The 18,841-nt window shown below is 36.3% G+C and overlaps 1 protein-coding gene across 1 annotated transcript in view; it reads left to right on the top strand.

The window, feature by feature from the left end:
• fam20ca (FAM20C golgi associated secretory pathway kinase a) overlaps window positions 1-17,593 on the top strand; it is a 75,400-nt gene extending 57,807 nt beyond the window's left edge. The window contains exons 5-10 of the mRNA XM_067376953.1: window positions 3,091-3,206; window positions 6,705-6,885; window positions 7,148-7,257; window positions 11,128-11,209; window positions 13,076-13,135; window positions 15,573-17,593. Coding sequence (XP_067233054.1) covers window positions 3,091-3,206; window positions 6,705-6,885; window positions 7,148-7,257; window positions 11,128-11,209; window positions 13,076-13,135; window positions 15,573-15,837 — 814 coding nt within the window. The 3' untranslated portion in view covers window positions 15,838-17,593. The remainder of the gene's footprint in view (window positions 1-3,090; window positions 3,207-6,704; window positions 6,886-7,147; window positions 7,258-11,127; window positions 11,210-13,075; window positions 13,136-15,572) is intronic.
• Window positions 17,594-18,841: the final 1,248 nt, after the last annotated feature.

The raw sequence follows: 18,841 nt of genomic DNA, 5'->3' as shown, positions 1-18,841 counted from the left end.
CCCATGCGTCTTTGGGGGTTGAATGTTGAAAGCGCTCACACCACACGATGTGAGCTTTTCTCCGAGATGGCCCACTGCACACACAGACAAAGACTGAGCTGAACAAACTCTCCAGGGTTGTGCATCTGTTAGAATTGAAATCAGAAAGACTTTTAAGTTACAATTCAATTCCTCTATTTGAACTGAAATGGCAAATAGGATGCAAATTCAAATTGTGGGTCACACTATGTGGCTTTTAATAATAATCTTCACAAAGAAACACGCAGGAGAAAGAATAACAACCACATAATACTAAGACAATACGGAACACAGAACGGAGGAAACTAAGGACTTAAAAACACAAAGAGTGGTAATGAACTGAAAATAAACAGGTGCGTAATTAGAAACTATGGAAACTAATGGGGAACATAGGCAGGCAAACAGGAAAACCAGAACAACATGATAATAAAACAGAACTGATCAGAACATAACCATTAAATTGTGATTCAAGTTTGAAATTGAGAAAGTTAAACTGAATGAAATGAAACTTAAAGAAACTATTCTAACTGTTCTGAGTGTAGTTATTAATATTGTGTTTAATTTTCACTATGAATATACTTATAAACACAACATAAGGAGTATATTTCCAGAAACTATAGGGCTGTCAAACTATTAATCGCGATTAATCGCAAAAAAAATATAAAAGTTTGAGTTTGCATGATATATGTGTGTAGTTAATATGTATATGTAAATACACACAAATTTATGTTTATATTTAAGAGAAATATGTTATTTATGTACAAAATATTGTATTTATATATAATATACATTGTATAAAAATATAAATAAATACATATACTTGTAATTATTTCTCAAATATAGATATATGAATGTGTTTGCATTTATATATATACATAGTAATTACACACAGTACTCACACATATATTAGGCAAACTCACACTTTTATTTTGCATGCGATTAATCACGATTAATCGTTTGACAGCCCTACCAGAAACATTCGATATTACTGTTAATTTACCAAAATTTACCAAAATTTATTCAGACACCTTGAACATTTCATTCATTAACCCTTAAATGCATGACTGTTTCGCCAATCATTCTTACATATTCGGGTCTTTATCGACCCGGATCAATATCTAACATGGAAGGATCTCTACCTGTCGCGATAATATAAAACTCCTCTGATATTAGAGTAACAATTACAGAAGAATAAAATAAAGCATATTTTGGTACCTTTTGAAGCTTGAAAGGGCTCAGTTTGAGCAGATGTTTTATGCCATCATCACTGTCCTCATCAGAGCTCATTTCCCAGTACATTCAGCAAATAATAGGCTAGTTTTATGTATGAGGTCACGAATATAAGCCCATTCGCGATCTCAAACGTATTCTCAAAACTATTTCATTTTCAACATCTTCAAAATCAATATTTTGATCACTAACAGCTTCACAAGATCCATCTAGTGACACAGTCATATTTGATTGCGTTCAATACTTACTCTGCAGTAAATCACTGAGCCATTTCATGTTGTTATTAATATTTCGTTTTCTGTCTGAGTGAGTCGTCACTTCAGCATTGTGTATCAGACATTGCCACCTTGTGGAATAAAGGTGAATCGAACTTATTCCGTCATCTAAGATTAAATTATTGTTGTGCAGAAAAATATATGTACACTCATACACACCTCGGGTCGTTTGTGACCCTATACAGTTTTTACAAAAAATGAATACAAAAATAGGCATTCTTTTATAATTTTATGATTTTTTTTCTTGTTATATTCTTTATAATGAATTGATTGAGGAATACCAAAAAGGTTGATGTCTAATTTTAAAAAATGAACAAGGAGGAGGGTAGTGAATGACGTCCCGGGTCACAAAAGACCCGAGGTATGCATTTAAGGGTTAATACAGTTTATTCACTATAGTTTAAAAAAAAATGGTAATAAAATATGACAAGATCTCAGAGTTAAACTGTGTCAGAAAAAAATAATCTTAATTATGTAAGATAACATTAGACATGGTCAGGTCAAAGTGTCTGAATAATTTTTGGTTCCAAATTTTTATCAATTTTACTGGTAGTCCACTGTATTATTTTTGGGTATACTTGGGTTTACTTTATTTTGCTATCCTCACTTGCATAAATGAAATATAGTGTCCTGCACCAACTAATAAAAATATATCAAAAATGTCTGAATAATTTTTGGTTTGACTGCATATGTATGTTGACCATAGTGTGGATAATTATATATTTATCTATATAATTTCATTTACATGTAATAAATTAACTTTCATGTAAATGTTATGTAATTTCTACTTACATTTAATACATTTTACTTTAAAAAGTAACTTGAAGTAACTTTAGAATCATTTTTTGTCACTTGTTTTTAGGCAAAATTGACTTTGTTTTAGAGAAAATCAGTTGATCAGTAGAAGAAAACATTCTAAATGTTAAGAGATACAAAAAAAAAAAAACATTTAATTATACAAATGAATCATCTGTTAATGTGTTTAACTGCAAATCTTGTCTTAGGCTAATAGAATTCCTCTGTTGATTTTCTTTAAATAGAATTTTGTGAATTCCTCTTCCTATAATTCCACTTCATCTTCTTGTTGGGTGTGTGGCCAATTTAATTAAAATTCAAACTCTGAAATAATTGAAAAGGAGCCAATTCTGACTTTAGCCAACAAGAAAATCTAAATGAGTGAGAAAGTAGAGGGCATTTATATCCTGTGGTGTGTGGCCAGATGCTAAAACGCCAATAAAAGTCTTTAAAGAGCTAATAAAGAACGATCACAGAGGTGTCATAAAGCCAGTGAGTAAAGAGTGGACTCAGTTGCTTAGCAGTAGCACCTTGAAGAAAAAATCATTACCCAGCCACTTTAGAAATTGCTTTATTCTATGGATTTTCTGCACTCTTTATCTTTTGCTTCCTCATTATTGAATGCGGCAGAAGATTGAATGTCTGGTGTCACTGTTCTCATAATGTAACCTGTGAACTGTGCAACGTCTGGATGAAGAAACACCACAGGTGTTATATCTGATAATGCATTGCAAATGAATAATTGACACTGTTGTTTGTTTGTGGCACACAGAATCCTGGATTTCCGGAGAGTTCCCCCGGTGGCCGGCAGGCTGGTGAACATGACACGGGAGATCCGAGACGTGACCCGTGACAAAAAGCTCTGGCGGACATTCTTCGTTTCCCCAGGTATGAGTGGTTTCCGCATGGCCTTTTCTTCTGTCCCATCAGGCCACGCTTCCCCCTCCTGATTGTTGGCTTCTCACGCATATAGAGTTCAGCACAAGACAGAAACTGCATCACTACGTGCTAAAAGTATGCAGTTCGCTGCCAAATCCACAAAACAATTCACAGCATGAAGTAAGCTAGTTTTATGACAAACTTACAGGTGTCTATGTTGTGTAAAAGTGTTAGCATTTAGCTACATTTGTTGCACAGTCAACGTTAGCATCTTGCTATACACATTTTTAACTCCATATTTATTTTTCAACAGCTTAAAAATCCATAGAGAACCATCACAAACAACTGCGGCCAATATTAGCGACACCCAGCCAAGATGCTAGGCTAATTACAGCCTTTAATTGGGGAGTAACAAGCATGCAATAACACACGTGCAGCAAGTTTGGCAACTAAATTACCGACATTTAGATGTTGCAAGTGTTCAGATGAGGCACACAGATTGGCCATATTCTTTCTCTGCAGGGCTATCATTAGCATTCTGCCTCCACTTTTCATGACAAATGTGTTTTTGTGGGAAGGAGTGAAAGGGCTCCTCTTCCCCCGGGGAGCCGTGTCAGGAAACATTTGAAAAAAGGCGTTATACACAATGATTCATCATTGGCTAAACAGCAGCGTTTAATGAGCCCTTGGTGAATCTGAGCATTTTAGATCACTGACATCCTTCGTCACATAAAGGCACATCTGGAAAAGTCACCTATTTCAAAAACATGTTCTACAAACTTTATTAACACTATAAACAAGGTTGCTGCACAAAAGATTGCTGTAGTTGCTTTCAAATGTGTTTACCATCATGATGATGGGGGTAGGGCTGGGCGGTATGATGGTATATAAATGTATGTGTCAACCATGTTTTTCCTACCACGGTAGATGCATTTATGTGGCTATTACTGGCTGCTTTCTGTTGTTTATGTATGAGACTGATGAAGAAACATGGAGTGAAGCAAGAATACACAGTAGGATGCGTCTCAAACAAGTCAAGATAAGGAAATGTAAATCTGACTGTTGTGTGTTGTGTGTGTGTATATTGGTTTTATAACAAAATGTGGTTACTCCAAACAGCGTTTATAATACTACCCTGTAAGAAGTACACTTTAGCAAACAAGTACTTATTACAGAAATATTGTCATTTATCGTACAAACTGAATGTAATGTTTTGGGACACTTAACTGACATAAAACACAGCTATGACCGCTTCACTCAATGGTTCTGCGTATCACTACACAACACCCTTAGCAACCACTCTTAGCAACTTAGACTCTTTGTTCTCAGTTGATATTGTTCAATGAAGCTTACTGTATTATGTAGAAGAGTATTGTGAGAAAGAGATCAAGCATTTGCATTTTCCTTCAGGTCAGTCCATGTTCATAATAAAAATCTGTTTAAATGTCCGCTGCAATATCTTGTCCTTTTAACAGTTCAGGGGTTTTCCCATGACTGACAGCGCTAGTTAAAGCATTTGTCAGTTGCGTCTTGTTCAGTGTTCACAACAATTCAGTCTTTTCAATGTAAAAGTCTTCGCTACTGACTGACACACTCATAAAGACAGTCTTTACCGCCATCTAGTGGCGTAATAATGTAACTTCTGTTGCTGTTCACGGCCAGGGACTATTTTTTCCGGAGGAAGGAAGGCTTCAGTTAAAATTTACTTCATGAAAGTTGCATTGATACATATTTTTTGGCTTTAATTTTTGTATTGTGTGGTAACCGTTTTATAAAAGCAATAAGGTACTCGAGGCTAGTGCTCTGCTTCGCGTCGTGCCTAACAACACCCTTCAGCCGCGACTTATTCACGATACAGCACAGCCTCTCGTAATTTAACATTTTAAATTCATATTATATGCAGTTAGCTGAACTCAAGAGTGCTATTTTTGACACTTAAATAGGACTCAAGTACATCTGTATGTGTAAAGAGTACAGCTGAATGTAAGAATTTATGGTAAACTAAATATACTTAAATGTAATTTCTAGTGAATCTTGTGTGCCATGTATGTAAATATTGCAATTACACATTTATAATTATGAAGTTGCAATTTAGTACATTTAAAATTTATCAGCTTTAAATGTACTATCAAATAACACTACAGTTAAAATTATAATCAAGTCCTTAACATGTGCTTTAATATCTTAGTCAAGACATCAAAATATAATTAAAACATGACAAAATAATAATAATTATAATAATTACAAATGTACATACTTTTAATTTGATACTATTAGAAAGTGCACTTTGGTAACACTTTATTTTAGTGTTCTTGTTACACATGTTACATGTACTTACTGTAGTAATAACAGTAAATTATGCTTAATTATATGCAACAGTTACACTTTATTTTACAGTGCCATAGTTACATTATTATTACTCAAATAAATCCCGAGTACTATTAATTAACTTCATGTACTTACTATAGAGTTTCATTTAGGGTTAGGTTTAGGGTTAGTTACTTATAACTATGCAGAATTTACTGTTATGTTACGTAGTAACATGTAACTACAGCACTGTAAAATAAAGTGTTACCTATGCAACTAACCATAAACCAAACACTATTCCTAACCAAATAGTATGTACATACGTACTTACACACTTGTACTTAATTACACTGTAACAAGGACACCTTAAAATAAAGTGGGTAACACTTTATTTTACAGTGTCAGTTGCATATGTGACATGTAGTTACTATAGTAATAACTATAAATTATGCACAATTACATGCAACTAAACCAAATCCTAATCCTAACCCAACAGTAAGTACATAGTTACTTAATAATACGCTGTACTTAAATGTATAATTACAGTGTAACAAAGACACCTTAAAATAAAGTGTAACCATAAATTGTTACTTTATTTTTAAGGTGTCCTTGTTACAGTGTAATTATACGATTAAGTACTGAGTAATAATAATTAACTACATGTACTTATTATAGGGTTAGGGTTTGGTTAAGGGCATGCATCATTTATAGTGTAGTACCTACATGTAACGTGTGTAACACTAAAAAATAAAATGTTACCAAGAGTACATGTACTGTTTTGCGTCTATATTTTCCTACAAATTCAATAAAAAATGTTTAATATATCATATATATAGTAATTCATAATTTAAAACATGAATAACTAGATTATTTTCTTTCTTTTTTCAAAACTTGATGGATGCACTCCAAAATATAAATTATTTATTCATTGCAAATTGATGCATCAGTGAGAAACAGCTGCTCCACGTTATATAAAACTTGAGTTAAATATCTGGGGAGTCTGAAAGGTTGTAGGTTCAAACCCCTTAATGTGTGGTCAATAAGCTATTACCATTGTGTACTTGAAGACACTTAACCCCATGTTACTCCAGAGGGACTTTCCCTTTCCTCCTCTTTATCTTTGTCTCACTAGCGGTCTGTTTTGAGACCCCAAGAACAGTTTTTCTCTTTCCTAAGACCCTTTCTTCCTCACATTTGCAGCCAACAACATCTGCTTCTACGGCGAGTGCTCCTACTACTGCTCTACAGAACATGCCCTGTGTGGGAAGCCTGACCAGATCGAGGGCTCCCTGGCTGCATTTCTTCCTGACTTGGCACTAGCTAAGCGCAAGACCTGGAGGAACCCCTGGCGCCGTTCCTACCACAAACGCAAGAAAGCTGAGTAAGCTCTTTTTCTCCGCTTTATCTCAGGTCTCCACGCACCACCCCATATCTTCATTAAACTACAGTCTGGCTTTATCAGCAAAAAAGACTACTGCGGTTCTCACTTACTCTCAGAGAAATTCTATCTGTGCTGTAAAACAATGGGCCATCCTGTTTGGGATGGCAGTTGTACTCTGGTAGGGTTTTATATGAGAAGGGGCAAAATGCAGCTCAAATTCAAAGGTGAAGTGAGTTTCTTAGTCGTTTTCTCTGTTATAAAGGTGGGAAGTGGATCCGGATTATTGTGATGAAGTCAAACAGACTCCTCCATATGACCGAGGCACACGACTTCTGGACATCATGGACATGACTATCTTTGACTTTCTAATGGGTAAGTGTTTGAAATTGTTGTAGTATTCATGAGTATAGGCTCATGAAGTCTTGGATCAAATTGAATTGACTTCCATTATTGCCCAGGGAAAAGACAGAGTTCATTGAACACCTTTTATGACAACATGAACCTATTATTGATGATAACCTATGAATTGTGTCTCCTGAAATGTGTGTAATAGTCAGCCAATCAAATTGCTTAAAATGGTCAGTTAACCCTTTAAGACCGGATGGAGCGTCGACGCTCCCATTTGCATGTCTCTCTTTAAGACTCAATAAAAATTTCATCCATAACCTGGATTTTTGCATACCAGAGACTTTAAACTTTCATATCAAGCCTCCAACATGCTTCTGTTGCGTTGTTTTCACCCTCTAATGAGTCTGAGTAATATGCGTTCAAAACAAAAATAGCACAGCAATATTTAAAGCAAATTCTCACGATTAGAATGAACCCAAAATCATTATAATATATTGCGTTGATCACAAGATATTACTCACGGAATGATTTAACATACTTGGCTAAAAACATGTCTCCCATCTTTCCGGGATGCAGTGTGTATCCATGTTCCCGAACCCATCCATGTTCATTTTCCAACGTGGAATAACACAAAATAGATATCATTTTAAAGCTTAGAATCTCATCTTTTTAATGCATCTATCCATTTTGAAAAACTCCTAACGCCTGCTGAGAAGTTCCTCTAAACCGACGTTTACTGCCTGTTGGCGCCACCTGGCTGCGGAAAAAATGAATAACAATTTATTAAACTAAACTTTATGCTATCACCACGAAAATTTGAACCAGATGCAGCTCACATGAGAGCATCACCAAAAAATAATGTTATTGCTTATTGCGTTCCTGAGTTATTCCATGTCAAATAATAAAAAAAAAATAATTATTTAAAAAAAATATATATATATTTTTTGTCTTTTATCAGCTGTTTCTCAGCATGAAAATGTCCTAATGTAATTTATATTTTCTTAAAAAGTGTTCTATCAAATGATACCTACCTTTTGACTCTCTTTGCAACAGTTTTGGAGTTATGAGTCTTTACTTTTGTGTGTGTCGCTCAGAAAAAAAACCCTCTAAAAAGCCTTCAGGTCTTAAAGGGTTAACTTCATAAAAGCCTTTTTCTGCTTTAGTGTGGAAAAATAAATAAGGAGTTGTGATATAAAGTTTAAAAATAAGAAATAGACACAAAGCCAACCTCTATGATAAAAAAGTCAAAAAGTTGTGAGATTAAAAAAAAAAATCACATTTGGGAAGTGTACAGTCACATTGCAAGCTTTATAAACTTATGTCTCAAGATAAAATAATACATTTGGCAGAAATAAAGTCACATTGCAAAATGAAAAAAGTTACATAGTGAGATAAATTTTTGTATTAAGTCACATGGTGAGATAAAGTCACATTGCAAAATAAAACAAAAAGCATTCAGTCACATTGTGAAATTGAAAAAGTCACACTATGAGATGTGGTCATAAAAAATTTACATCATGTGATAAAACTGTATATAAAGTGACAGTGTAAGATGTAAAGTACAACTATATAAAATATAATGTCTTAAAAATGACATCACAAATTTGACATATAAAGCCAGGTAAAGTTTAGAGTTTTTGTTACATGTACTTACTATAGTAAATTATGAAAAATAACATGCAACTAACCAGAAACATGACTCTATTAATAACACTAAACATATAGTAAGCACATGTGGTTAATTAAAGGTGGGGTATGTAGTTTTTCAAAAACGCTGTTTGGAAGTTTGTCGGGCCGACACCAACAACAAACGTCTAACCTATCAGCATTAAGGGGCCTGAAAACATACGTGGAGGCTGCTTTAATTCCGCTTCATGCGTGAGTAACACTGGGTTTGAGTGTCATTGATTGTCTGGAGCTGCTGTGCTGTTGGCTACTAAAAACAATGTTTAGCAGTGTTTAGCGTCATTGTTAATGCACTCGCCTCGCCTGCCAGCAGCGAACGTGCCGGGGTTCGAGAGCAACTCGGAGAAGCGTGGTTAGGATTGGAGCGTGAGTTTTGGAGGCGGAGCAATGAAGAAAGGGGTGGGTTTGTTTGTGTTGATTACAAATATCAACAATTTCCAACAGCGTTTTTGAAAATCTACTTACCCCACCTTTAATATTACTCTGTACTTAAATGTAGTAAAAGTAAAATCTAAAGTCACACTGAAAGATATAGGCCTGGTTTCACAGACAGGGCTTAGATTAAGCCATGATTAGGCCTTAGTTCAATTAGGACATTTAAGTCGTTTTTATTAACGTGCCTTAGGAAAAAAAAAAAGTGAATCTTGAGACAAAACAATGACACTATTTTAAGATATGTCAGTGCAAGTTGCTTTCAGTTAAACATCTCAAACATGCATTTTAGTCTGGGACTAGACTTAAGCTTAAGTGAATCTGGGGGATAAAGTTAAAACGGGGAGATACAAAGTTACATGTATATAAAGTATAACTTCTCAATTCAGAGAAATAAGTCACAACTGCAAGATATAAAGTCAGAAGTGTGGGATGTAAAGGCTTGAGTAGTGATCAGACTGTGGGTGGTCTCTGGGTGTGTCGTCTGAGTTTGAGAGTATTTTGATCCCGTCATCTGTAGTAGCCCTTGAGCAAGGCTGTTCTGGTGGGATTTCCATGTCCATGCTGCTTTATATATATATATATATATATATATATATATATATATATATATATATATATATATATATATATATAGTTATATTTATGGGCTTTTTGTGCCTTTATTTGGAGAAGACAGTAGAGAGCGGACAGGAAAGCATTGGGCAGAGAGAGGGGGGCAGAATCAGCAAAGGACCTCGAGACAGGAATCGAACTCGGGCCGCCGTGAACGCATTTGCCATATGTCGTGCTCTAACCACTAGGCTATCGGCGCCAACACATGCTGCTTTTCTATGGAGACATTGTGTGAACACAATGGAAACAAACTCCTCCAGGCCTGGTTGTGTGGATAAATATAGATATTGATTCAAGAGTTAATTCATTAGTCATTAACACAACTTAAATGATCAACTGAAGAACGTTTTCTTATGTGTGTGTTTTTTTGACACATCAGGGTTTATGGCTCATATATTATGATGTAGTGAGAACTCGGAGCTCAAACTCGAAGATAAAAAAAAAACACCTCAATTTTATTCAGAGGCCCAAACTGAGCAAATATATGCATTTTGGTGCAGTTGCTGATATTTATGACGAAAAATAAGATGAAATTTTGATAGCTTGCAATGTAAATCAGTGAGGTCTTTATAACAGTACAGCAGATACTACCATAAAATGCATATAAATATCAGTTGTCACTCTATATCTCCCAATAATATGTCTTAGCAGAATGATATTTAAATGCTTAGTTACAGTATCAAAGCTCTATGGTTTTAAAGCATATAATGCAGCACAATACAATGATGATTGACAGATGAACAGATAACATTCCTCAAAAGCCTGATGGATCATATTTGATAATAACATTTTAACAAGATTTTTCTAATATATAATCAAGTAAACCTAAAAAAAAAAGTCCAGTAAGTGTTCATCGTGAAGTGTTACTAACAATATCAAAATGATTCTTATGTTAAGATTTCACAGCAAAAATACTTATACTGTATCATTAACTATCAATCAGACGACTGAAGGAATGTAGTAGATCGTGTGCAACAGGTTGATCATTTAGAAGCATTAGACATTTGCGTGTGTAATGTGATACAGTAGGCTTTATAAGGTTAATTTCATTTGAATTTAATTTTAATTTTTTTATCAGTAATGAACATTGCTTTAAGTTATACATCCCACGTCAATCTTCGCCCTTTTCACTCTCCCTATCTCCATTTTTAAATTGAACAGGCAACATGGATCGTCACCATTACGAGACTTTTGAGAAGTTTGGAAATGAGACTTTCATTATTCATTTGGACAACGGCAGAGGGTAAGCCGTCTTTATTAATGTGTAACATCCTGTCCGTCCTTCACAGCCTGCTCCTCAAAGCTCCACAGGCACTTCCTTTTTACATCGAAACCATGGAAACAGAGTGCTTCTGTCTTAAGAGGTGTGAATATGTAGATGCGGAGCGGAAGGTCAGATTTATATGTCGTCGTGTCTCAGGGTGTAATATGTGTGCAGTTGAAGGGCTCGCAGTGGGTAGAAGTCACACAGGTGCTCGCACAGATAAAGGATTTTGATTAAACTGACATTCTGCTTGACCGAAGAGGCAGATTTTTTATTCTTCTACATTTGTTGCTGAACCAGGCCACTGTGTAGTGCTGTAGGTCTCTCAATGCCAGAGTAATTTAAGGCCTGGCTTAAATTTGCACTTATTTTTTTCCATTTGTGTGAAATACAAATACTGAATTGAATTTCTGATGGGGTTTTACTACTCTTTATTTGCAGGTGTTTTTGTTGAAGTTACTGCTCTGTCATTACTTGTGTTACATATGCAGTTTTGCAGTACATAAATAAGAATAGAACACTAAATGTAAGTTATAGCCTCTGAAAAACACATTTCAGCCCCACTGAACCGCATATGCAATGTATTCAATTTGGCACAGCAATATAAAGTAATAGCAAAAGATGAATGTATATCAACAGAAGGTGATTTCATGTTATGAACTGCATTTACTTTGGCCTGAAAGTGTGTGTTCTTCAAATATAAGCTTTTATGATTGCTAAAAGTTGAAATCACAGTGCATATCATGTGTCTGATTTCCCTGAATCCTTTGAATATCATACTGGACTTGCTAGGAAGTACACTTTAGCATACTTTTAAAATGAGAACTTATTATGGAAATATATATATATTATATAATATTTTATATATATATATATATTAGAAGAGAAGATACTTGTAGATAAATGTAATGTTTTCATAAACTATTGGAATTAACATACAATTAAGTGTAACTTTTTGTAACCCACTTAAGTAGAACTTAAGTACATCTTTAAAAGTATGATTAAAGTTACTGCTGAAAGCATGGCAAAAGTTTATTAAAATTCAAAGTAAAACTTTTAAAGGTGCAGTGTGTAATATTGACAGCTAGTGGATGAAATGAGAACTGCAGTCCAAATTCAAAATATTGGAGAGAGTTGTTTCCCTCACCACCACCTCCTTAGACTTGACGCTCACACGCGTTGCCAGATTGAGGACACACAACAGAAACAAGCATAATTGACAATGAAAAGCGACAAGCCTTAAGTTGATGAGTTGATTTATCCGCATTTTAATATGCCTCATAGAACTTTTTAGGTGGATGTTGAGGCTTTAGAATCTGTGATCTCTGACCCAGTTCATTTGCTGGCTTCCGTGTCTGCAATACGCTGTGTATGCCGCCAACTGGCAACCCCGGGTGTCAAAATACTATTGGGTAAATTGGCAGTGGGCGGGATCAAACAGATCAAAAACAAAAACTGACTTTCCGACTCGGAACACAGATTTCAAAGTAGAATAAATGGCTGTAGCATTGTTTTTCAGAGAAACAAGTAAGTGAAATTCCTAAATATCTGCAAACATACTATGGTATTTTTATCTTTTAGTACAGTCAAAAAATACATACAGCACCGTTAATTTGACATAAAAAATGCACTTTTTAAAAGTGTACTTAGCCATAAAAAAGTGTACTCTTTTTAAGTACACTTAAGTGGCCTTTTATTTCACTAATATTATCTGCAAGTGCAGTTTTTAAAAATATACTTTTAAGTACACTACAAGTGCACATTCAATACAATTAAGAGCACTTCTTCACTATTTAAAAATATAAAATTTCATACATTCGACTTCTGTTTCTTTCCAACCCTCAGATTTGGAAAGCATTCACATGATGAAATGTCCATCCTGGTCCCTTTGACTCAGTGCTGCAGGTAAGATTGTTTTTTCTTCTCTTTGAGACAATTCTTGAATTGAGGAAATAGCCTCCCAACTGAGAGAGTGACTGCAGTGCAGTAATTCAGTATAGCACTGACACAAACACATCCTGCTGTCTGCTGTGCTCGGTTATTGCAGCTATATCCTTTATTGCACATTTACATTTATTTCCTGTGGCTGATGTTTTCTTGCTAGAACAATCTATATGAATGGTTGCAAAAAACACTGGCACACAAATTTGCATATTTCTACTCTGTCTGCTGGTCAAGGTACAGACCCCTTTGTTGCTAAAATTCTGTCATGGTTAGCATGTAGCTAAATTTATTATTCTAAGAGGCCATTTAAACAACAAGCTTTTGCATTAGACTGCTACGTTTCCATTGTTTTTTTCTATGCAAACATGCGCTTGATGGACGTCTTTGACCTTTTAAAAAAGTGTTCTTATTAGTAGTAGTTTTAGAAGTACATTCTACTGTACCATAGTAATATATTTATATCGTAATTCCTTCAAGTGAAACCAAACTTTTAATTTGGCGGGTTGTACTGAAGACACTTGAGTTTCTGTGTGTATCTGATGAAATATAATGTTGGAATGATAGTGAAGTGTCTCTTAGAGCAGCTCTGGAGATGAAGTTTATGTGTTCGTGTCCGCATATACTGAAAACCACGAGAGTTGCGTGTGCTTCATTATTTGTAGAACATGAAACTGCACCATTCATTCACACAGAGACACGCAGAACATACGGACTTCATATTTAAATAGCAGTTTTTTTTGTGCTTTAACTCTTTCCCCACCAGAATTTTGTTCAGAATCATGTTTTTGTCAAAGACTACATCTAGTTCAGATTCAGAATGGCAATCAAAACATAGATGGAGTAGATCAAGTCCATCAATACCCCCAAAGCTTCACAGTCCTATAGCTCATACAGGGTCGGCATTTCATTCAGTAGCTTTAGGCAGTTTTGATTAATATGCAGTCTAAAGCGTTATTTTACATATGCATATGGTTACATAAGTTATTGCTCATTTCTGCTTCTTTGCCTGTGTTTTGATCAGGAGATTCAGTAATCTTTCAGAAGATGTGTAATAGCGCCCCTACTGTATACAGTTGTTAAGTCTGACATCACGCGGCCAACGGCCAAAGTCCAACGGATGATGTAAAATGCTTCACCCTGCAGACTTTTCGTGAAAACTATAGATTGGATTTTGATGACAACATACCAGTGCATTATGGGTGTTGAAGTTTTCCTACCTATTTGGCAATTGGGAAGGCAACAGCCCTTTTTCTTTGTTTTCTCTAGTCAGGTAGCACTGATTTAAATTTTTCCCGCCTTTCAACCGCATAGGCAGCCAAGTTTTATTGAAAGCCCATATACCAACTGTGAATTACCCATTTAAAGGATTAGTCCACTTTCAAATAACATTTTCCTGATAATTTACTCACCCCCACGTCATCGAAGATGTCCATGTTCTTCTTTCTTCAGTCGAAAAGAAATTAAGGTTTTTGATGAAAACATTCCAGGATTTTTCTCCTTATAGTGGACTTCAATGGGCACCAAACAGTTGAAGGTCAAAATGACAGTTTCAGTGCAGCTTCAAAGGGCTTTAAACGATACCAGATGAGGAATAAGGGTCTTATCTAGAGAAACGAAAACTATAATTTTGACCTTCAACCGTTTGGAGGCCACTGAAGTCCATTATAAAGAGAAAAATCCCAGAATGTTTTCATCTAAAACCTTAATTTCTTTTCAACTGAAGAAAGAAAGACACAAACCTCTTGAATGACATGGGGGTGAGTAAATTATCAGGAAAAATGTATTTGAAAGTGAACTAATCCTTTAAGTATTCCTAATTTGGATTTATTCATCAAAAATTTGCCAAATTCCATGTCATTCCGCATTAGAATGTCACCATTTACACTAGTGCCTTTTTTTTTTTTAAACGCATACGTTTTTCTATGATTACACCTGTCTTTTACACTACACCGGCGTTTTCGAACCTCGAAAATGGAGATTTTCGAAAACACTGCAGACTCCGTTTCAGTTTGAAAATGCCGGGGTTGCATTTCAGTATAAACGGACCAAAACAGAGACTTTTGAAAACAATGGCGTGGCTGTCCACTTTCGCTCTGCAGCCACTGTGCAGTTAAACTATGCATTTTTTTAATACTGCAGCCATATTTTTAAACTTGTACTTGCATGCCCAGTGTGCATGAACGGTCATGTGACACCAGTTTTTGACCGTGTAGAAGAAGATCGTTTCTGAAACGCTGTGGAAACGTCAGTGTAGATGAGGATCATTTTAATTTTAAAATGCCGTTTTAAAACAAAAACGCACTAGTGTAAACGGGGCCTAAAGCTCTACATACTAAACAAATTACAATGCTGCAACCTCACCATAGTTGTAACTATTAGCGTTCTCTCTCTCACACAGAGTGAAGAGGTCGACATACCTGCGGCTACAGCTGTTGGCTAAAGAGGAGTTTCAGCTGAGTTCTCTGATGGAGGAATCGCTACTGCAGGACCAGCTGGCGCCCATCCTCATCCAGCCCCACCTGGAGGCCATGGACCGCCGATTGCGCCTGGTGCTCAAGGTGCTGGCCGACTGCGTGGAGAAAGAAGGCTTCTCATCAGTGGTGGAGAACGACCTAGATGGACAGCCCTCCTCGCACCACCACCAGGCACACGGAGGGAGGTAGTGAGGCCTGAACCTCGGTCCCTGTCAGTCAGTCGCCCACCATGAGCCCCACCGAGGCTTGTGCTCGAGTCACACTCTGAATTCAGTGAATTCCATGACTAGCCACCAATGCCTCTGAGGAGCCAACCTATTCTGTGTGTAGATGCGTGATATGGATGTACAGAGACTAGTTATCAGAGGAACGCTGGGATGAAAAAGTTATAGGGTTTCTGGATGGCCGAGGCTTTTGTTTGAGCTGTGCTCGCAGCTGAAGAACAAACTTTTCTGTTGCATCCTGATTTGTTTGACAAGTCTGCTTCTATAATTTAATACATTTGCATATTGCCGAGTGTACAGAAGACTTTACAGAAAGGGACCAAAGTTGGAACAGAGATCTATATATTCAAGTACACAACTGTTATTTACTTTGCTCATTTAGGTCTTTGACATAAGGGCACGTAAACGAGCTTTAATGACAGTGCTGCAGTGCAGTACTACTGTGCAAGGACACTTAAACACATCCTCCTCTGTACATTCACAATTCATCATCATTTCCTGCCATCTGAACTAAGCCATCGTTTTAAATCTCACATCGTGCCATCAAGCCTTCAGTCATTCTGCACATTTGTTGTTTCATTAAGGGAAATTCAGAGGTGAAGTGCACACTTCATTTAAGGTTATTCAGTGGTGAACCACGTGTTTAAACATCTCCATGGAGAATGAGAGAATGACGCTGATTGGTTGTTTAGGTGTCCTGTGCCCGCAGTCAGTGTTTTCCATCTCAGGTCCCATGCTGAATACACCTGCTTTCTTTTAATCAGAACCTTAAGGACAAGCTGATGCTATGCTAGTGGAAGTTCATAATGTTGTTAGTCGTACTTCACGCTGAACCTATCTCGTGTCTCATCTGGCTGAGTGATTTCAGCGGTTGATTATAGAGTAGGGCACAGGCTTGAGGGAATGAAACAAGCCAATTGAACATGTTGGGAACTGACACTTTGTCCTAACTAGGGCCTACTTTACACCTGGTATTAAGATGCCTCTTGGTGGATCAGATCACAAGTAGATGAGAAAGACATTTCCCATTTACACCTGGTCTCCTTTGAGAGGAGGGTCTATGTATGGGCTTTTTCTGATCTTTCAATCTAATATTGTGAAATAAGCTCGCACAATTTAAATATGAACGTAAAAGGAGATGACGGAAAGTGATACGGAGAGCAGCAGCTATTGTTTCTGCTCTGATAGACCACAGCGAACTCTGTGAGTGGGTGTTAGAAATCAGGAATGGTAAGGAACGTTGGGCTTGGTACTTTTTTTGACTTTAATCCAACCGACCGGGTCTTCAGCCGACAAAGTTTAAATCCCGTCTGGCGAGCACGCTTCCCATAATGTTTATTCATTGGGTCTGTAGGTGGAGAGTAGATGGTCTTTTGTGGCTGTTCGAACACATTCGACCGCATGAGCGTCTACACTACGAAAGCAATCTGTTCGAATGCGTTTTCGACTACATCTGGAAGTGGTCGAAAGTGGACAAGGTTTCAGACCACCTGTATTTATTGTCATCCACTTCAGATTGACAAAAACATCTTAATACCAGGTGTAAACAGGCCCTAGAAAACAAAGTGTCAGGTCCATAATATGTTTTTGTTGTTTGTTTGTTTTTTTTATCCCAACCGGTTGAGAACACGACAAGTGACAAGACATTTTGTTTTGTTGTTTGCATTTTAGTAACGTATATTGAATGTTTAGCAGTAACTGTGTACATCTCCCTGTGTGCCACCATGCTTGTGTGATTATACACCCATATCTATGTGCACAAAATCTTCTGAAGTGGTGCTCTATTGTGGTGTTTCCCAACCCTGTTCTTGGAGGCACACCAACAGTACACATTTTGAATGTCTCCCTTGTCTGAACCATATATTTCTGGTCTTGGAGTTTCTACTAACGAACTGATGAGTTGAATCAGGTGTGTTTGATTAGAAAGATTTGGAAAATGTGTACCGTTAGTGTGCCTCCAGGAACAGGGTTGGGAAACACTGCTCTATTGCACTTTTCCAAGACATTGGAATTTTCGACTTTTTAGAAAGTTGAAGGGAATTCATATATGTTCTGGGGCCGGATTCTCAAAAATGTTTTTAAGAAAGAAGGAATTTCTTAACTCTTTCCCTTTCAGCATTTACTAAAAAGCATGCCAGACAGCACATTGCGAACAAAAAGCTGAGAAAATTACATTTTTGTGAAAGATTCAGAACGATGATCAAAACATAGATGGAGTAGATTGAGTCCATCAACATGCCCAAATATTGCAAGTTTTCTCTTTAGAACAATCTTAAGAAAAACAAAAAACCTTATTAAACGGGCTATGTGTAGAATTCAGAAACCCTTGTTATTAGCGACACCGGTGGCCATTAAGTGAATTGCAGCATTACTTATTGAACTTATTGCTCGTGCACACATAATGCAAAAGAGATTCAAGGCCATGATAAACTCAAGGCGAAGTTATTTTTCATTCTTCGATTAGAAGTAAAAAGTAGTTGGAAATACCTTTGCAGCGATATACTGTTAACGTACATCTTGATGCCATAGATACTGCTGAGAGCGACGTTTAGATAGTAGTTATAGTAGTAATAGTTTTATTAATCCCTTTTTTTTGCAAGACACATTGACATTACAGTACAGAATTGCTCTTTCGGCATTATCTTGAACATTGTATAAGCATTCGTTTCACATGTCATTGGGTCTCATTCATGAAACACGAGCAGAACGAATTTTTGTGTAAATCGTGTGTAAAGTGGTTCTGGCGTAAATTTTCAGATTCATTAAAATGTTCGTATTTTCCAAATGTTAGTTGGTACGAAATAAATCTGCTCCCAGCCCTGCGTAAATAGTGCGCTTAACATCCGAACGTTTTGCTCATTAATAAGGCTGCATTTTAATTCACCTTAATAAGGTACATTACACAGCATTTTGAAAAAATATTATATATAGTAATTACATAAGTTTTTTTTCTTTTTACTTTTATTGTG

This window comes from Chanodichthys erythropterus, chromosome 3, assembly GCF_024489055.1.
Source record: "Chanodichthys erythropterus isolate Z2021 chromosome 3, ASM2448905v1, whole genome shotgun sequence".
Taxonomy (NCBI): domain Eukaryota; kingdom Metazoa; phylum Chordata; class Actinopteri; order Cypriniformes; family Xenocyprididae; genus Chanodichthys; species Chanodichthys erythropterus.
Note: the sequence above shows the minus strand (reverse complement) of the source record. Positions and strands in the feature narration are given on the sequence as shown.